Raw genomic sequence first — 18,740 nt, 5'->3', positions numbered from 1 at the left:
AAGGGCAAATGGGTTGGTATGTCAAAATCAAAATATTATTTTACATGAGAACATCTTACATAATTTAAAATATATGTTGGACTGCAATGACTCAAATATGTTTAAAATGTTAAGATTTTTGTAATTTGGATTTTTACAAAGTCACAGTAAAATTCAAAAAGAGTTTAATAAATTTTTGAAAATTTTTTTAAGAGTATTTTATGGAATTTTATAAAGTATTTAAACTTAAGTAAATGATAAATAGAAAATATATAAGCTTCGGGTGATGAAAAGTCCAACGAATATAAATTGTTATATTTTAATAGTTGGATTTTTAACTTCATACCACTTTATATTAAAGTATCTTCACTCGCTCATATTAAAAAGTTATCTCTTGTAAGTGGTCACAAGAAATTTCTAAAATTTTAACAATGTTTTTTATAAGAAATGATAGTTCAAAATAATAAATAAAAAATATAAAAATATTTATCAGAACAAAATTTGTAGAAATGTAATATATATTATTTTAAAACATGTTACATAATAAATATAATTTAAAGTGTAATAGAAACTTATGTATGACTTGTAAGAAGCAGCTGAGATGTTCCTAGTCTATTTTTTAAGACCCGTTGCACTTGAAGTGCGGATGGTGTCGCACTTGGAGATGCTGATGGGAATTGTATTTGGAAGTATGATTGTTAGTCGCCGTAATTGCTGTTGATATTCGCCGTTGAAGTTGTTGGGTGTGTTAGACGTAGTTTGATATGTGGTTTAGACTTTTTCTTTTATTCCTTTCTTTTTTCTTAGTATATTTTAATTTTACGCAGTTTAATATGCGGTCTAGTTTTTTTCATTCCTTTTTTCTTTTTCATTATGTTAGTATATTTTAGTTTTATTATTTTAATATTTGGTATACTTTTGTTTCAATATTTTTTATATATTCTGTAATTTTAATTATATGGTTTTGGAGTATGTTTTGATCTGTTTTTATTTTATAATTTATAATGTTTTTATTATAATTTCTAATTATTTAAGTATTATTTATTAAGTAATTTTTGATGTAATTTTTTTTATTTCTTTATTATTTTAGTGTTTTCTTTTTTGGCTTTATTATGTTAGTATATGAAATTTATTTTTGTTAATATTTTATAAAGTTTTTTTGTTAATATTTTGTTAAATAATGACATTAAACGTTAACATATTATAATTTAAATAAAAAAGTTTAAACATTTTTATTATAAAAATATATATAACGAAAAAAAAACATCATAAAACTAAAACAATTAAATAAAAGCATAAAAATAAAACACCATACAACATAAAACTAAATTTGAAAAACAGCATATAACATGTTATATAAATAAATAGAAACATCTTATAAATTAAATCATAAAATTTGTAAAACAAAACAATAAAAGTAAATATGTTTTGCAATGTAAATAAAAAATTAAAAAATAGTAAACAGATAATAACTATAATTTTGTGGTCTAATTGCAATTGGAGATACACCGCGTCTCAGTTGGAAATGTGAATGTGACACTTGGAAATGCAATTGGGGTACTTGAATGTGCAGTTTCACTGCCTTAGCTCGAAGTATGGAAGTGCAATACTTTTGATTTGTGATTGTTTATTACTTTGATTTGTATTTTATATTTTTCTATTAGTTTATTTAAATATTAAATATTATGTGGTTAATATTTTATAATTTATATTTTATTTTTATATTTGATATTTATTTAAATTTTATTTTTAATGTAATTAATTTTTCTCAATTTCAAAATTTAAATTTGTTTGTTAATTTTTTTGAATTTATAATTATTTATTGATATTTTAGTTTCAATATGAATTATTATTTAATTATTTGTTGCATATTATTTTTAATTTTTATTCGTTTGTTAATTTAAATTTAATTTGTTATGTTTTTGTGGTTTTTTAAACTTTTTTTATTGATTTGTTAACACTTTTTTAATTTTTAATTTTTATTATATTTGATATTTATTTAAGTATTATTTATAATGTAATTAATTTGAAATTTATATTTTTTTTTAATCTTTAATGTTTTTGAAATTATTTATTTATTTAAATAATATTTATCATGTCTAAATATTTATTTAAGTAATATTTATAATGCAAAAAATCATTAAACCATCATTACACTTTTTCAGATTATATTAAATGAAGGATATAACTGGCAATTGGGAGGTGCAGAATGAAACATGTGAGGTGTAGGGAGGAACACTCAACGGATTAAATGTAGGGATACTAACAAATCGATCACGAGTAAATCAATTGGATACTCGTTTAAACAATATTTTATGAGTATTTTAAAATCAATAGCTACTTCTGGAAATTTTTAAAAAAATATTTTTACTCAGCCACATACTTCATTTAGCTAAAAGTATTTGTTAGTCTACTCGTTCAACCAATAGATATGTTAGCTCAGTTAAAGGGGTTAAACAACATACTCATCCATCGACAAATCTGCTCGCTCAGCGATAAAAGAACTTAATGATTTTAAACCTCCAAAAAGTCGTCTAACGAATATATTTTTGTCAAACAACTACCAAATTAGTAGTTATCTGACTTTGACTCCGCTTAACAAGTATATCATTGCCCCATCGAGTTTCCATAATTTTTAATGATAGGATTTCTATCGATTTATGTCACTCCAACCCTGCAAAACAGTCTACCACTAATCCCAAATACTCAAAACAAACAATCATTTCACATAAATGATTGAATTAACCTCATATGCATATTTCAAACACACATTGTACCAACATTTCAACATCCAATTACTATAAATGATTCAAAACCCCTAACTCAACTCAACGTACCAAAATAACCAAATTAAACTAAACTCACCATACCACTTAGTCAAACAACACATCAAAGCCTCAAACAACAATAAGCACACTAAAGACCTAATTTCAGCAAACTAAGGAACTACCTAAGTTTTAGATAACACAAACACAAACTCATAACATCAAGCTCACTCTAAAAACAATCCCCACAAGATTTCACCCATTAAACCATCAATCCTAGTCCAATTCCCAACTCACTAACAAGTCTAAGTTCAAACAACGTAGAAGTTTAGTATATAACCAGATTTCAACAAAGTCAAGCAATTCAAGCAACATACCATCATAATACCCAACATAAATTTCATTATTAATTCAATCGATTAAAACAACAATTTAAACCAACCACATATCATTAACAATAATAACTTGTTCATTGAGCCACCACACGGAAAATTCCCATATTAGACGATCAACCTTAGATCAAATTCAACATGCATAATAGACTATAAATGCATCAATAACTTTAAAAGTGGTAGTTAGTTTTTCTTACATGTTTGAAGACCAACAACTCTATAAAACCCTCAAACAATTTCCACAAATAAAGAAAATACTTACTACACATACAAGCAACAAAATCATGACCAGAATATACCATCAGAACCACTAATCAACATTAAGTCTATTGGGAATAAGGCCCAACACCCCCTGAAGCCCAAAAGGCCCACCTTGCTCAGAACCGAAAGACAAAATATCTCTTAAGAAAGGCTTTAGTAAACAAGCTGCCTTCATCACACACGAATGAGAAAGATAGAGAGCTTGAGGCTCTTCTGGAAGCTAGAGAGGGAAAAAGTGTGGAGCTCTCTGCAAGCGTTCAACCATGGTTGTTGGGAGGAAAAGAGGAGAAGAAGAGAAGATATGCACAAAGGCTTCACGAAAAGGTAAGAAATACATAAACTTTTCTTATTCTCTGTAATGGTGTTCTTACATCATTTTTGTTCTACTAAAAAATAAAAGGGGAACTCTATTTATAGAGTTCATGGGAAAAAGGGGAAAAAAAATCAGAAAACTCTAACTAACAAAACAAACCTATTACTGTCTTCTGACAGTATTCTAACCGATTACTTTCAGTCTCAATAAAGTCTTATAAAAGATTAAGATGACACGTGCAAAAACATTAAAGTTCACATACAAAGTAAGCAAGACATATCAAAGAAAAATAGTATAAACTAACTTACTCTTTCGAAAAAACTGATGAGTTAAATCTAAAGACCTTGTCAATATAATCACTCATACCATTTTTTTTTTATCTTTACACAATTATTTTTATGATCATAACATATACATATACAAATATATATATATATATATATATATATATATATATATATATATATATATAATTTCTATTGGTTTCATAACATCTTAAATTTAAAACTTTATAAAAGATATGAAATGAAGAATAACTTTTATTATTTTGATTTAAAAAATGTATTATATAATAAAAATCATATTTCTCACCATATTAATGATGACTAGAACAGTCCATTAATAACTACATGTGATTGCATCATAATAAGGAGAGAGAAAAAAATAAAAAATATATATATATATATATATATATATATATATATATATATAACATTTTCATTTGATTTCATGTATTACTTATTTATATCTTTATAAGTGCTATATTTTATAATTAATATAAAAAATATAAAATAAAAACTATTTTTATTATTTTTATTAAAAGTGTATTATATAATAAAAAATAATATCTGTCATCTACGTTATTAATAATAATTACAATTCATTAATAATTATAAGTTATTACATGAAAGTAAAAATAAAACAAAATATAACAATCTTATTATTTAATATGTTTTAAATTAATATCACCTTACTTTAATCACAACATTTTTTTTAATAAGAGAACATTACAATGTTTTAATACATAAAAACAAATACAATGACGTCACACAATTAAAAAAATTTAAATATAAAATTTTTAAATTTTCAACCTATTAGAACTTAACCAAACATATATTATTTGATAAAATTGTAAAAATATAATGTATATTAAAATAAATTACAAACTTATTTTTATATATTACTCTAAATTAGATTATAAATAAAAAGACAGTAATGTATAATTAGTTCACCCACACATATACTATATATATATATATATATATATATATATATATATATATATATATATATATATATATATATATATATATATATATATATATAGTTTTAAATCAGTTGTACATTGTAAATTAAATTATAAAAGCTGAAGATTGTGCATATAATTTATTGAGGGAACAATGTTGAAAAGTGGAAGGTGTATATTGAACTTAGGTAAAAATAGTGAAATTGAGTGTGTCTTTGTTCTGTGTCTTATTGTCTGCATAAATTTGTTTTTGTAACCCAATTCCACCAATCATCGGTCTCCTTCTCGCGCCAAATACAAAAACCACCACCATTTCCCATTCTCCTCCTTCCTCTCTCACTCCCATACCGGTAATAATTTAACTTTGCTCTGTTAAACATCGTCCACCCATGTCACATCTCGGATCTCACCCACCCTTCACTTTCCATCACCAATCAATCCATTCCTTCTCCTTTCCCACACCCACATTCATCCATGTCTATAAACAAACATCCACAAGAGACTCTGCATTTTTTCTTTCTTCCTTTGTCACGCTTTGTTTCTCTGTTAAATCCTTGCGTTTTGTAGGGTTTGTGAGATGTCGGATGTGCCAGTCAGCCCGAGTCACGACAGTGGGGGCGAGCAGAGCCCGCGAGCTTCGTCGTCTGGTGCCAGGGAACAAGACCGCCTCCTTCCTATTGCCAATATCAGCCGCATCATGAAGAAGGGTCTGTCTCCCAACGGCAAGATTGCTAAAGACGCCAAAGATACTATGCAGGAATGTGTTTCTGAGTTTATCAGCTTCATTACCAGCGAGTTAGTTCCAAACTATAGATAACAAAAGTTTGAGTTCACGATTTTTATTTTTGATTTTTAATTTTTGTTTTAGCAACTGGCGGTTGTTTGAGAGTGTGATTATATATCAAACATTTGTAACAAAGAATGATTTGTTTTCAGTTTTTTTTGGCAATTGGAGTTTCTGATGATTTTTGGTTACTGAATTCCGTGCAGGGCTAGTGAGAAATGTCAGAAAGAGAAGAGAAAGACTATTAATGGAGACGATTTGTTATGGGCAATGGCCACTTTAGGTTTTGAAGACTACATAGAGCCCCTTAAGGTGTACCTGGCAAGGTACAGAGAGGTATTTTTTTTTTCTTTTTTATTCTTTCTTGATAAAGTTTCTCAGGATTCTTACATATTGGTTTGCAGCGTCTGCTCTTTCTATAGTAATAAATTATTTGTTCATATATATATATATATATATATATATATAAAAGTTCTGTCATTGTTGTTTTATTTTTTAGTGGATACACAAATAGGACACTGGGATATATATACATACCCACACCCACACCTACACACACTATTAAAACTTAAGGAGAATTATTCATCCCAGTTTTCATTTCCCTTCCCATCTTGAACTGTGGATTGGTTTTTGGCTGGTTGAGCCAGGTACACGAGGAACCTTTTCAAGCAAAAAATTCATAAAGTTCTCTTCCATCCCCTTCATTTAAACGAGGATGCTTGTATAATGTTGCTTATACTATAATTAACTGACTTTTCCTTTTCCTTTTTATTTGGTTGTTGACTTTGGGATGTGCACAATATCACAGACGGAGGTTAGTCAGTCCTCCTCTTGGGTTGTGTTATTTGTAATTTATCTTGGACTATTTTTGTCAATGGAAATGTTAATGTTTGGACACAAATTCTTATAGGGTGACACCAAAGGATCTGCTAGAGGTGGTGATGGATCTGCTAGACCAGATCAAGTTGGCCTTGCAGGTCAAAATTCTCAGGTGTGGATGAATAGCCTTTTTAATTTTGTTTTTAGTTCAACAATTATTAGTCTTATGATATTATCTCTAAGGAAAAATGATTTGGTTCATTGCGTGTTTTTGGTTAAATGTATATGGCAGCTTGTTCATCAGGGTTCACTGAACTATATTAGTTTGCAGGTAATATTCTTTCTTTCTCCTTCTCTATTGAATGCCTGAATGCTCATTTATTTAGCAAGCACTTGCAAGCCCAATTATGTAGATAGAAAAATAGGCACGTTCTTATTAAGCAAAATTGAATATTGTAGTGGCTTTTTATGTTCTGAATACCCTCTACACTATGATTCAGATATACAATACGGCAATACAATTATTTTAAAAATATATAGGATATTATATGCATGAGATACACATTTAAAAATATATAAAAATTCATAAAATAATAAATATATAATTGCAATTCTGCAAATTCAAATTAAAAACATACTTCTTGGACTTTACTAAAAGCAACAAAATTGTATCTTATTGTCATTATAGTTTACTTTCAATTATTTACATATAGGAACAATATATCCATCTCATTTCTTCTTTGAAATGATTCATAAAGAGAACGATTTCCCCCTTTTATTCATCAGGTCAATGCTTTTTGTTTATACATGCTTATGCCTATGTGTTAGATGCAGTATTGTTCTTTTATAAAACACTTTAAAAGGTTGTATACTTTATCGATACATATTGGTGAAGTATCTGAAAATATCGGTATCAAATATGAATACGTGAAACAAATAGAAGTATCAGTGTATCATAACCTCCACCATTGTTTGTTGTATTGATTCCAATTTCTTATAAGAGGAGGGAGGACTGATATTTACAAGCAAAGTTCAGTGCCAGCAATTTGATATTTTCCCTTTGTTGCTTGTGCAATTGCTGTTCTTAGCTTTGAGAGGATCATTTTGATTAACTTATTTTTTATGTTAAGTTTGTGGCTTTACATTTAGATCTGGTCAATATATTTGAAATTTTTAGTTTTATTCCATGAATACTTGGTGTCTCAAGCATAAAGATTAGATTGTCCTTTTGAAACATATAATTTAGAGGGAGCTTTTACAAGTCTAAATTGAGTTACAATTTTGTTGGAAACCTGTTGCTTTAGAAAAGCACACGCAATTTGAAGATTAATGGAGAGAGGTTTCACATCTCAGGATATTTTATTGATTTTGAAATTGGTACTCTAATTAAGCTGTCTAGCCATTGAGAGGTTCATTCCAACAGGTTTGTGTTCACTGGTTTGTTTAGTTTTGGATCCCTTTTCCCACCAGTTGGCAACCCCCGTGAATAAAAAGGCTTTTTTGAATACTTCATAAAACAAAAGTGTCTCAATCTTCGTCTCTTGCTGGATAATTTTTTGTCTCTGGTGTTTGTTTCATCGATTCTTGTACCTGTTTCCTAATAAAGTCTTCTTAAACTGGATAAAGACTATACTAAAATTTCATTTCATCAAAATTATTAACCTCTTCAATTACTAATGTCAGTATATTAGGAATATAGATATATAATGTATTCTGTTTTACTGCCGGGCTTTTAAGCTGCTCTAGTGCTGGATCTATATTAGAAGTTAAGACATTTACTAGTGGTTTTTATGCCCTTCCTTTCAGAAACCTCTTTGTTTCCATATGTTACTAGGTATTTGCTTAATCACTGCCGACAATAAGCCAAATCTGTGGGATGTTAGGGTTAATTTCCCCAAGCTCTGGATGTCATGATAATGTGATATTGAAGTCAGTTATTCACATTCTGTGTTTTATTTGCATGGAGATAACGTGGTTTTACAAGTTTTGTTTGTTTTTAGATAACAGAAACATCATTAATAGAGAAAGAAGAAAGTTACAGTGAATTTGGTCGGTAAGGGATACTCCATAAAGAAAAATAAAAAATAAGAATAATGAAAAACATCAATGGCATATAGCTACCCAATCCCTCTTCATTTTTGGCAAATAAATACAATGTTTGAGTGTGTGCCTTCGCCTTAAACTTGGAAAGAGGAAAAAAGCTATGAAATCGTTTTTGAATTCTTATGTGTTCTGCTCTTGTTCTTTTAAAGGGAGTTACCATTTTTATTTTCTATTTTTGTCGCAAAGTGATTCCTGGAGAAACTATTTTACTCGTACAAGCTCACTAGTGAGAGATGTCATGGTCCTATATTCAACTTCAGTTAATCAAACAACTACATTTTGTTTCTTGCTCTTTCAAAAAATAATATTTTCTCTAATGAAAACATAATAACTTGTAGCAAAGTGGTTCATTGAAGAACCTACCTAATCAACATCACAATATCTAAAAATTTGAGAATTTCCTTTATTTTCACAATGTAGACCTTGTTTTGGAGCCATTTGAGGTATCTTAGAATACAAATGACATAATTCCAATGATCAATACAACGAGTATGTATGAATTGACTCAACACCAACGGCAGTCTTTCATATCTTTTTTAATTAGAGAAAGTTTCACCCTGCTCTGCCATTAAATTTTGATTTGGGTCCATACGGCTATCCATTGGTTTACAATCAATCATACATGTCTCTGTAAGGATATTTAAAGCATATTTCCTTTGACAAAATACAACATCTTTCTTTGATTGGATTACTTCAATGTCCAAAAAGTATTTAAAACTTACAAGATCCTTGGTCTGAAAATTATTGCATAAGTGTTCCTTTAGCTGAGAGATTCTAGAAATATTATTCTTTTTAATGACTATATCATTAACATACATTATTTAGTATACACATTTTCAGGGGAGGTAAGACAATAGAAAACTGAATGATTTGCTTCCCAAAGGTTTGAACAACGTGGCTCAGTTTTCCAAACCAAACACATGGAGATTACTTGAGACCGGCGAAACAATTTACAAAACAAACCAAACTCCCCCGAGCAACATACCCAGTAGGTTACTCCACATAGACCATAAAATAGCAATTTACAAAACTAATCAGACTCCCCCTGAAAGTTAAGCTATCCAAAGACTTACAATGACATTAAAATAGTTAAATCGAAAGGCTATAGTTATTAGCAGTGGCCTAGAAATGTATAGTTTTAACAATGGTTGTTCAATGTAAATGCAGTTTCATCTTATTGTAAAATAAATTACCTTTTTTTCTGTAAAAAGCCACACCGTGAATGTTAAATGGTATTTTCCTATCACGGAAAGCCATTTGGAAGGCTTTCCCTGATACCTGAAAGAGGAAGAAAGGCAGTAGAAAAAAACATTCAGTCAGAAATAGGGAAATTACTTTTGTACATAATTGTGATAGCAATAAACATCACCTGCCTACGGTAGAGAATTGCAACGTTGCCAGAATAACAGTTATCAGTTGAATGATCTGATGGCATTTCTAAGATTTTGTCAACAGCAAATGCGAATTGTGCATCCTCATTGTGACACTCCTTCATAACTTTCTACACATTATTGACAAAAATAAATTTTAACTATATATATACAAAAATTACAATTAAACATACTTTTCAAACCAGCACAGCAAGAAGTAACCTTAGAACCAGAAGAGTTATCGGTAAGAACATTCTTCAGCTGACTTCGCTTGGAATTGTTTTGAATAAGACAAGATGCAGCCTCAACAATGCAACGTGTGGAGCGATAGTTTTTGTTAAGCATTCTACCAAATCATAAATGAATATGGGTAAAACCAATCACTCCCTAAGGCCTCGAATATAAACAGAAAAAAAATGAACCCACACTAATTAAGGAGTTAGTTGGCATTATTTAATTGTACCAATCTAAAGAAAGCATGAATGGGGAAGCTGAAAAAGACCAAGAGTGCACAAGTGAAATCCCAAGGAGGGTTACATGACAAGAGACAACACTCTTGCTAAAAAAAAATATTCTTTACTTTCTTTTCTATTTCTTGGGCTCGTAATTGAGGAATTTAATTTCTTTAAATTCAAGTTTTAATGGTAATTGTATTTAGTAAAATTGGGCTACAATCGAATACTCAATCAAAAATGGTGTATGCTAAAGGAACATTAGGATTATGGAAATATATCATATCTGTTAGTATGGCGAGGTACATTCATTAAAAGCTTTGTTATTTTGGTTCTAATATGTTGATGGGTCCTTAATATGTTGATTGTTGGTTATGTGTATGAGAAATAAAAATATTTGTTGAGAGGTTGCTTCCACTTCGTGATTTTTTTTGTCTAGAAAGGAATTGGTAGGCTGTGGAATACTTTTGATTCACACAGAAAAATGTGCAGTTAACCGAGTTGCTCTAGGGATTTGAGACCTCCATTTAATTATAGCTTTTTACTTAGCAAGTGAATTTCTTTTGCTGTTACTATGTACATTGATTTAAAAACTTATGACTTAGAATTGATTTTCATTGAGCTGTTTCATTCTCCTTCTCTTCTCATTTCTACGTTCTCTATCTTTTCCAATCTTCTCCGATCTCTATTAGTCATTGTTTATCCTCATCGTACATGATATTGAAGTTCTAGTCACATGATTACTCGCTCCATCCTCAGCAAAAATCCCTATACCATTCTGTAAATAAAATATGGGATGGGCTCATTGGGGTCTCGGACAAAAGGTTATATGATAAGATGGTTCTTTTCTAAAGTTTCTCATGTTGAAGCATAGTACCAACCAAGACATAGTTAGCCTTTCAACATTAAATACTAGTTATTGGTATTTCGATCAGGTTTCCTGTGGTGCCTAAATTGGAAATCACTTGGGAACTACCTGAGTACTTGTCTTAATATTGTCCTTCAGCTAAAAGTCTAGGATTATAGTTATCTACACATGCCAAAGTATAATTCATAACGGCAAGAAAAGATAGCTCAGTATTTTTTTGTTTATTTCTATTTGCACGCTTCATCCAAAAAGCCGTCGTTCTTTGGAGATCAAATGTGACTTGTTTTGTTTATCACTGTCTTTTTAGCATTTAAGATTGGCTGGGCATACATAGGAATTCAAATACTTTCAAGTATAAGGAGTGTGATTTCTTTGCTATCAGTTGTTGACATTTGTTCTACGTGCTTCTATTTTAAGAGGTTTGACAATTTTGAAATCTGTTGGGATTTTCAGGTGCAACCACAACATCTGGTTATACCTTCAATGCAAAGCCATGAATAGTGTAGATGTTTCGACGCATCTTTTTTATTTCACTTGAATGCTTGTACGCATGACATGGGTGAAAACAATGGTGTAATGATTTAAACGTAGGCTCTCGTGTAGAAGGTTTGAGTCTCGGTTTTGTTACGTCACTAAAGTAGATTTTTATTAACACATGTAATATTTAGCTGCATGACCAACTGAAGGGAAAGACGTGTGTTGGGGTTATGCATGTGATTCACCTTGTAGCTTGTCATGGTCAGAAGCATCTGCATTAAGAGTTTTCTTGTGATTATGTAATGTTTGCAGACACTCAAGTTGTTATATTATTTACTTTAGGTAAAATAGTTGGATTCTCTTTTCCTTTATAATCTTAAGAAAATGTCCACTTGCTAAAATACCAATGTTATCGAAAGGGTTCGCAGCTTCACTGATGTTCAAGTGATGCTGTATAAATTATAATTTAATTTTAAAAGTTAATTTTCTGTACGAACACTATGCATGTGTAGTATTACAGAGTTATGAGAATTAGCTGTTTGCTGGGGTATGTTATTTAGAGAGATTCAGCTTCGGGCCATCGTGTTTAATGCGACAATGTTGAGTTATAACTTCGAGCAAAATTCATCAGAAAAAGAAAAACTTTAACAGGAAGAAAAAAGACTTTAATTTATAATATTGATTTAAAAATTCATTGATTCCACACGATTATATATACGATAAATTTATAATATATACATGAATATAGATCTTATTTTATAAATTAATTTTGTAAAGTTATGAATTTAGTTTAAAATTTATTTTCTAATATCATTTAAAAATAATTTGTTTAAATTTATTTTAACAAGATTTATTATTTATTAAATTCATTATATTATTTACATATAGAAATAAGTGTAAATTTCACTAACATCTTGTTATTTTTTAATCTACCATTATAACTCTAACTGGTGTAAAAAAAATTATTCCAATCCTTGTTATAAGAACAAAATTACAATTTTTAATACTTTTCATAAAAATGATCTAAAACGTATGTTATTTTCTTTAAAGTACATTTAGTTATTAGTAAATTGCAATGAATAATACCAAACAAAATACATTTATCTTAAATTTTTTGGATGTGACCTTGCCAGAAACATTATGAGAACCTCGTTGTCAGTCGACTTAAATAATCAATAAAAGTTAAGCAATAAATATGTCTGTACGAGAGATTAAAAGAATCAAAACTAATAACAATAATTGAGAGCAAAAACAAAAACGTGTTATTAAATTATTGATAATGGACTAAATCCTCTTTGTTCCCTTGGAAGTTCATTTTTTACGATGTTTCTGCCACCATTTGCTCATGGACAACAAAATTACAATTATTTAAAATGTTTTATAAAATTTTACGACAACCCCAAATGGATTAATTCATAAAACTAATTAACAGAAGAATTATTTTTTTAATATATGACAAATGTATATTAATAAAGTATTCTTTTACCTATCCTCTATGATCAAACTTAATTTACTGAAACCATCTAATTGACACTGGTAGCCCTTGCACTTAGTTAACGGAATTGTGTGCAATACATATCATTATATTTTCCATTGAAGTACGTGTCCCATAAGAATAATAGATCCACAACACCTCACTGCATATTTTCTGAACATATCACTGAATGTTCAGTTTTCCATTTGCAAGGCACCAGGAGAAAGATGAAAAACGAAGATGCAATAAGAATAAACCCTAAATTCAGTCCTTCAAAGATACAAAGGTTATCATATTAGTTTCAATAATTTTGCTCGTTGTATTAGTTCTCCAAAACACTTTTTTGTTATCACCCGAGACTATGTTTGACTTACAATTTGGGACGCTTCAAATTTGAAGAATAAACTCAATTTTATGATATGTTTGGTTACTTCATAAGTATGTCTTGACAGTAAAATTTTACCTGGAAACTCAGTTTGGTAAAAACAAGACTTGCTTGCAAAATTTAATCGAAACATCACCAAGTTCTTCAAAGGTTTTCTTATACTTTGGCAGCCATTTAGCAATAAATTGGTTAAGCAGTTTTATTCATTTATGATATGCTGTTAAGTTGTTTTCAGCACCCCGTATAGTTGCAAATGTAATTTACTTATGGTATGCTTGCTATATTTGCTTCCCTTTGAGGTGAGGAGAAATCTACGGGTCTAACCTGCAAAATCAATTTGATAACTCAGTTAGCAGAGTAATAGTGTACTGAGATGTGCTTACCTATTGTCTTTGCATATGCAGTTCATCTATTTAGGAAGCACCCAGAGGTGCTAGATGAATCATAGCAAGTTCCAGGTAGCCTTCTTAGCCCAATAAGGATCAGTGACAGTAATTAACTACTTCAATGAATAATTCTATTGGAAAAAGAATCTTCTCTAAATAATTGTTCTGAATCTCCATTACCAGATTCCATTGTGTCTTCCATGATAGAATCTGGCAAATTTGCCAAAATATATTGCATGGTTTGTTCTTATCAGAATCTATGGTTAGTGCTCAAAACAATCAGATTTGAAGTAAATGACCAAATGAAACAAAAGATGCACAGTACACAACACACAGTAAAAATTCTAGGAAAACCAAAGTATATGTATTTTCAACTCTATGGTCTACAGTGAGATTTAAACTGAGGCCCCAAACTAGCTAAACCAAGGAAGATATGGATCAGATTCCCGTTTCAACTACAGAAACAGGACTGTTTACTTATCAACATTGTTAAACTAATATACAATTGAATGTGAAAATTGACCTATCTAACGTTTTTTATGCTACTGCTCCCAGACTTAAAACTTTAATTTTGTAGTGACACAGATATATCCAAGTAAATAGAGCTGACAGAGGATGCATTGGTATCACAATAGCTAAAAATCACTTATAAAACATGCCCAAGTAATACCCTTGTTTTCTTGAATATTTTTTCTTCAGCGGTCTCAAGATTGTTGCCTCAAAAGTGCGAATTCCTTTCCATTAGGCTTGAAACGCCTGATTGAAAACAGAATGTTTTATAACATCCTCCTCTTTATCTTCCCTGTTCTGTAGTTTTTGTCAGCTGACATGCTTCCTTAAAAACATTCTAGTGGTACTAAAATATGTATGACCTAGTAAGAGAATGATTCAATTAGTCCCAACTCAAAACTAGAAGAAAAATAAGATAATTTTATCTTCAAGCTATGCTCTATTATTTCTACTGCATCGTCTATCAGGATAATATGCAGCTTTTATATCATCCATCATAAGACATACGTGCACCTATCAAAATTATCAATTACCAAATCTTGCATATGTAATAGCAAAAAGTTACTTACCAAATAATTAGACTGTATTATGTTCAGAATTGGAGAGATCAAGATGCATGTCCTGGTCCTGGTCCACCGTTGTGGTAAAAGATGCAGGTTTGAATAATGTACTTGGAGTATAGTTAAGCTTGTAATTTACAAGAACTGATCCAAATATGTTGAAATTTTCAGCACTACTGAAAGCACTCTCTGCATCGGCACACTTCTTAAAAACCACTCTAGCCTGGCTGCTCCCTCTGTCAATTTCTGTCTCAGATTCATTTAGAGGTCCAAATTGCCTAAAAATCTTATTCAGTTTCATTTCTGAAAGAACATAATCCATCTTAGCAAAGTTCAAAATAAGTTCAGCTGGGGAATTCTCATCTACACAACCAGAAGGCTTTTCAGGAACCTCAAGATGACTATTTTCAGACAATTGTTTCCTGGGGTAGGACCTACGAGTGTAAACTATAATAGGCTTTTCTGGCTCAGCGGGGGCATGTTGGTAGTCTCTTCTGCTGCTTTTCTGTGACTGCTGTTTTTCAGAACCAATCTGGATGCCCGTCTCAGTCCTTTCACGTGATCCACCCACTTGTTTCTTCCTTTTACTACCAGCTTTCTCTGCAGACGAAATTTCTTTTCCAGAATCATTGGCCACAATTATTGAATTCCTGAAATCAGAGAAGAAGCTCACTATAATATTCAAGGAACTATAATCTCCCAGGGGTTCATGTGCCACCCACTGAAGTAAATGTAGCAAATCATCTAGAGATGAATATTCCACTGGAACAATCAAGCTTGACTTCTGAGTCTTCTCAGAATTAGAGAAGACATCAGTCCCATTTCTTAAAAAACCTTCAGCGCAACCATCTTCCCTTTGAGACCTGTCTCCAGAACACTTCAACATAGTGGGTGGTCCAGTAAGTTGATTAGCAACCTTTAGAATACGTTCACCAATTTTAAAGGATTGCTTTGTGGAATTAGAAACTTTGGCAAGGGAAATTGTTTTTCTCCGGTCTTTCATCCCTGAAATACCGGCCCAATGATCAATAGTCTTCTTTTTCTTGGAAGAGGCAGGATAAATCAGATTATCAGTGGCATCACCTGACTGATAATCACCGTGTGTAGAATCTGAAGTCCCACCTGCTGATTCAGACAAGCTTCTTTTCTTCTTTTCTTGATATATATCATCTTTCAAATTATGCTTGCCTTTGTGACTGGAGCTGTTTGATGTTTTCCTTTTTCCAACACCAGTTTGAACATCTTTTTTACTCGATTGACTTGCATGCTTATTAATTTCACTCAAACTTTTATCAGCATCCTTAATTAATGCGTTGGTGCCATTATCCAAAACTCCACAATATTGTAACTCAGGCAAGCAAGTGTAACCCTTCAAACGGTAGAAAGCAAGCAATTGAGCCTTAGCAATTAAGAGCTCCAATCGATCAAAGCTGCCAGTGGGAAACTCCGACAGAGTTTTCAAGTATTCCAAAAGGTTCTCAGGTGAAAAGGATTCGGCATTTAAAGATTCATCCACTCTGCGTATGAAACTTAGTTCTTGTTGAATGCCAGTGTTTTCAACAGTCTGGAGTTTAATCTTGTCAAGAGTATCTTCAGGTACGCAGGAACATGCTAACCCATATTCTGCACGTCTTGAGGCTTCTTCCAAAGCACAATCTACAGCACTCTGAAATACATCTGAATTACACTGCTTTACAATATTAGAGAAATTACTCCTAAAGGGCTTGAGCTGAGACGAATCATTCCAGGCAAATGTTCTATCCCCAAAATAAGCAACCAAATAGCGGTCCTTTTTTAAATGCTTATGTGCCTCCACAGATGAATCGGAGGGATCAAATATCTGCCCCGGCCACCATGGATGGCTTCTCACCTTGCCCCATACCAAATCATACACAGAAAACTCACCTACCTTTTCAATTGGCAGCTGATAACTTGCCTGAAAAATGACTCCTGAGCTCTTCTTATTTGACACATGCTTTGTGACTTTTTTACCCGTTGTTTTATGCCGTTCAGCATCATCAAAGTTTTCATCTTCAATTTCCTGCTCTTCATGCGAATCAACTTGCTCTGAAATGCCAGCATTCTCTTTAATGCTTTGTCTGTCTTCTGACTCAACCTTAACATCATTGATTGCTTCTTTCTCCACTGATTTATTTACCTCCCTGTCATCAATATCCTTCTGCTCATCTAATGCTTTCAAGTAGGCATCATTTCCACCTAATTCGGCAGTTTCATTCTCACTCTTTCCTTCTAAGGACCCCACAACTTGAGAACCCTCACCAAGAACCCCAACACCTTCTCTTGCGGTAGGATTCACACCTTTACCCTCCTTATTTAAGCCATCAGAATCCACATCACCATTAAGCTTAGTAACACCCTCACTACTGCAAACACCATCTTCTATGCATAAATCAGAACCCACCTTTAGATCCTTTCCATCCAAAACTAAAGATCCCTCCTTTACTAAAAGTTCTTCTAGGGTTTCTAGTTCACCAGCCATGCTCACAGTACAGGTCAACGAGGATGCTAGAATTCTCCAAGCAGACAACTTTCATACGTCTGCTTCACCCATGGAAAAGCTTGGCAAACACTGAAAACATGTTAGGTAATGAAAAAATATCTCTCCTGAACCCAAAAAAAAAAAAAATTGGCCTCAAGCAAGAAACCCATATGGGAAAAAGTCCATGCTCACACACATAGTACATAAAGATTCAAACTAAGATGCCCATCAACGAAATGAACAAAAAGTCCAAACAAAAGGAAGAATGAACAAAACAGGAAAGCTGAATACCAGGTTAGATCCTTGGGAAGTGAAAGCTGGCTCGAGTTTCGGTTTATTGGTTATTGGTTTAATTCGGTAGCCCCGTTTGGAAATTAGGAGAAACATTAAATAGTGCCTGATAGAAAAGACATGGGCATGTCCTAATTTATCAAATTGGCGGAATTTTGTATTGAATTTAATGACATGGATAAATTTTACAATCTGTGTAGTGTTTCTTATTAATTTTTAATCAAGAAATCATGATTCTAAATTTAACTTTGTAGTCTTACATCAATCTTTGAACGATGAACTCTTGCTTTCAAACATATTTTTACAACTTTTTTATTTATTTAGAAAAGTCGTGATTACTAGTATATTTTTACTATTTTTCTTAATGGAAGTTGGACTTAGAATTACGAGTTTAATTTTCTTTTTAGATTGTATCTATTAGGATGACTTTTTTTTTCTTTGTCTATATTTCTTATATAATCATATGTGAACATGATTTTAATGTATAGTGTTTTTTTAATCGTGTTATCAAGTACTTTTATATATTTTTCTTAACAAATTTTGTAATTATTTATACTTTTTTATAAATTATTTTTGTTTATTTAATGTGATTTTTTTTTCAATTTGAATGTTTTATGGTGTTTTGTGAAAAAATAAAAATAAAATATTAATTTTAATTTTAAACCATTATTTTATTCCATGAAATTTGTGAAACTAAAATCAATTAGATTGTAAGAAAATGAAATATTCAAAGATTAAAGAAAAATAAATAATAAAATGGTAATTAATTTTGAATAATAAGAAAAGGAAATACTTATTTCTAAAA

At 30.9% G+C, this 18,740-nt stretch overlaps 2 protein-coding genes and 1 long non-coding RNA gene across 8 annotated transcripts; 1 reads left to right on the top strand and 2 right to left on the bottom strand.

Annotated features, from left to right (window-relative positions):
• Positions 1 to 3,566: 3,566 nt before the first annotated feature.
• Positions 3,567 to 12,203, top strand: LOC108323697 (nuclear transcription factor Y subunit B-1-like). Of its 2 annotated transcripts, none has more exons than XM_052875052.1 (6): positions 3,567 to 3,721; positions 5,524 to 5,751; positions 5,947 to 6,076; positions 6,651 to 6,731; positions 6,852 to 6,890; positions 11,806 to 12,203. In XM_052875052.1, exons 1-6 carry the CDS (start codon positions 3,582 to 3,584, stop codon positions 11,851 to 11,853), a joined length of 666 nt encoding a protein of 221 aa, XP_052731012.1. In that variant the 5' UTR covers positions 3,567 to 3,581; the 3' UTR covers positions 11,854 to 12,203. The 2 variants fall into 2 exon arrangements, with proteins under 2 accessions (XP_052731012.1, XP_052731013.1); XM_052875053.1 differs by lacking the exon at positions 3,567 to 3,721 and adding an exon at positions 5,125 to 5,306 and having other exon boundaries at positions 11,806 to 12,200.
• Positions 9,871 to 10,333, bottom strand: LOC128195939 (uncharacterized). Its single transcript, XR_008247890.1, has 3 exons — positions 10,255 to 10,333; positions 10,032 to 10,163; positions 9,871 to 9,940 (listed from the first exon to the last, which is right to left on the bottom strand). It is a non-coding gene; the product is annotated as an uncharacterized LOC128195939 (long non-coding RNA).
• A 1,658-nt stretch (positions 12,204 to 13,861) lies between the features above and the next one.
• LOC108341456 (PWWP domain-containing protein 5) lies at positions 13,862 to 18,076 on the bottom strand. Of its 5 annotated transcripts, none has more exons than XR_008247889.1 (3): positions 15,154 to 18,022; positions 14,745 to 14,946; positions 13,862 to 14,012 (listed from the first exon to the last, which is right to left on the bottom strand). XR_008247889.1 is itself a non-coding variant. In XM_052875050.1 (3 exons), exon 2 carries the CDS (start codon positions 17,642 to 17,644, stop codon positions 15,161 to 15,163), a length of 2,484 nt encoding a protein of 827 aa, XP_052731010.1. In that variant the 5' UTR covers positions 17,645 to 17,734; positions 17,936 to 18,004; the 3' UTR covers positions 13,862 to 14,012; positions 15,154 to 15,160. The 5 variants fall into 5 exon arrangements, 4 of the variants coding, with proteins under 4 accessions (XP_052731010.1, XP_052731009.1, XP_052731007.1 ...); XM_052875050.1 differs by lacking the exon at positions 14,745 to 14,946 and having other exon boundaries at positions 15,154 to 17,734; positions 17,936 to 18,004; XM_052875047.1 differs by lacking the exon at positions 13,862 to 14,012 and having other exon boundaries at positions 14,417 to 14,946; positions 15,154 to 17,734; positions 17,936 to 18,076.
• Positions 18,077 to 18,740: the final 664 nt, after the last annotated feature.

The sequence above is a fragment of the Vigna angularis genome, chromosome 3, assembly GCF_016808095.1.
Source record: "Vigna angularis cultivar LongXiaoDou No.4 chromosome 3, ASM1680809v1, whole genome shotgun sequence".
NCBI classification, from domain to species: domain Eukaryota; kingdom Viridiplantae; phylum Streptophyta; class Magnoliopsida; order Fabales; family Fabaceae; genus Vigna; species Vigna angularis.
Note: the sequence above shows the minus strand (reverse complement) of the source record. Positions and strands in the feature narration are given on the sequence as shown.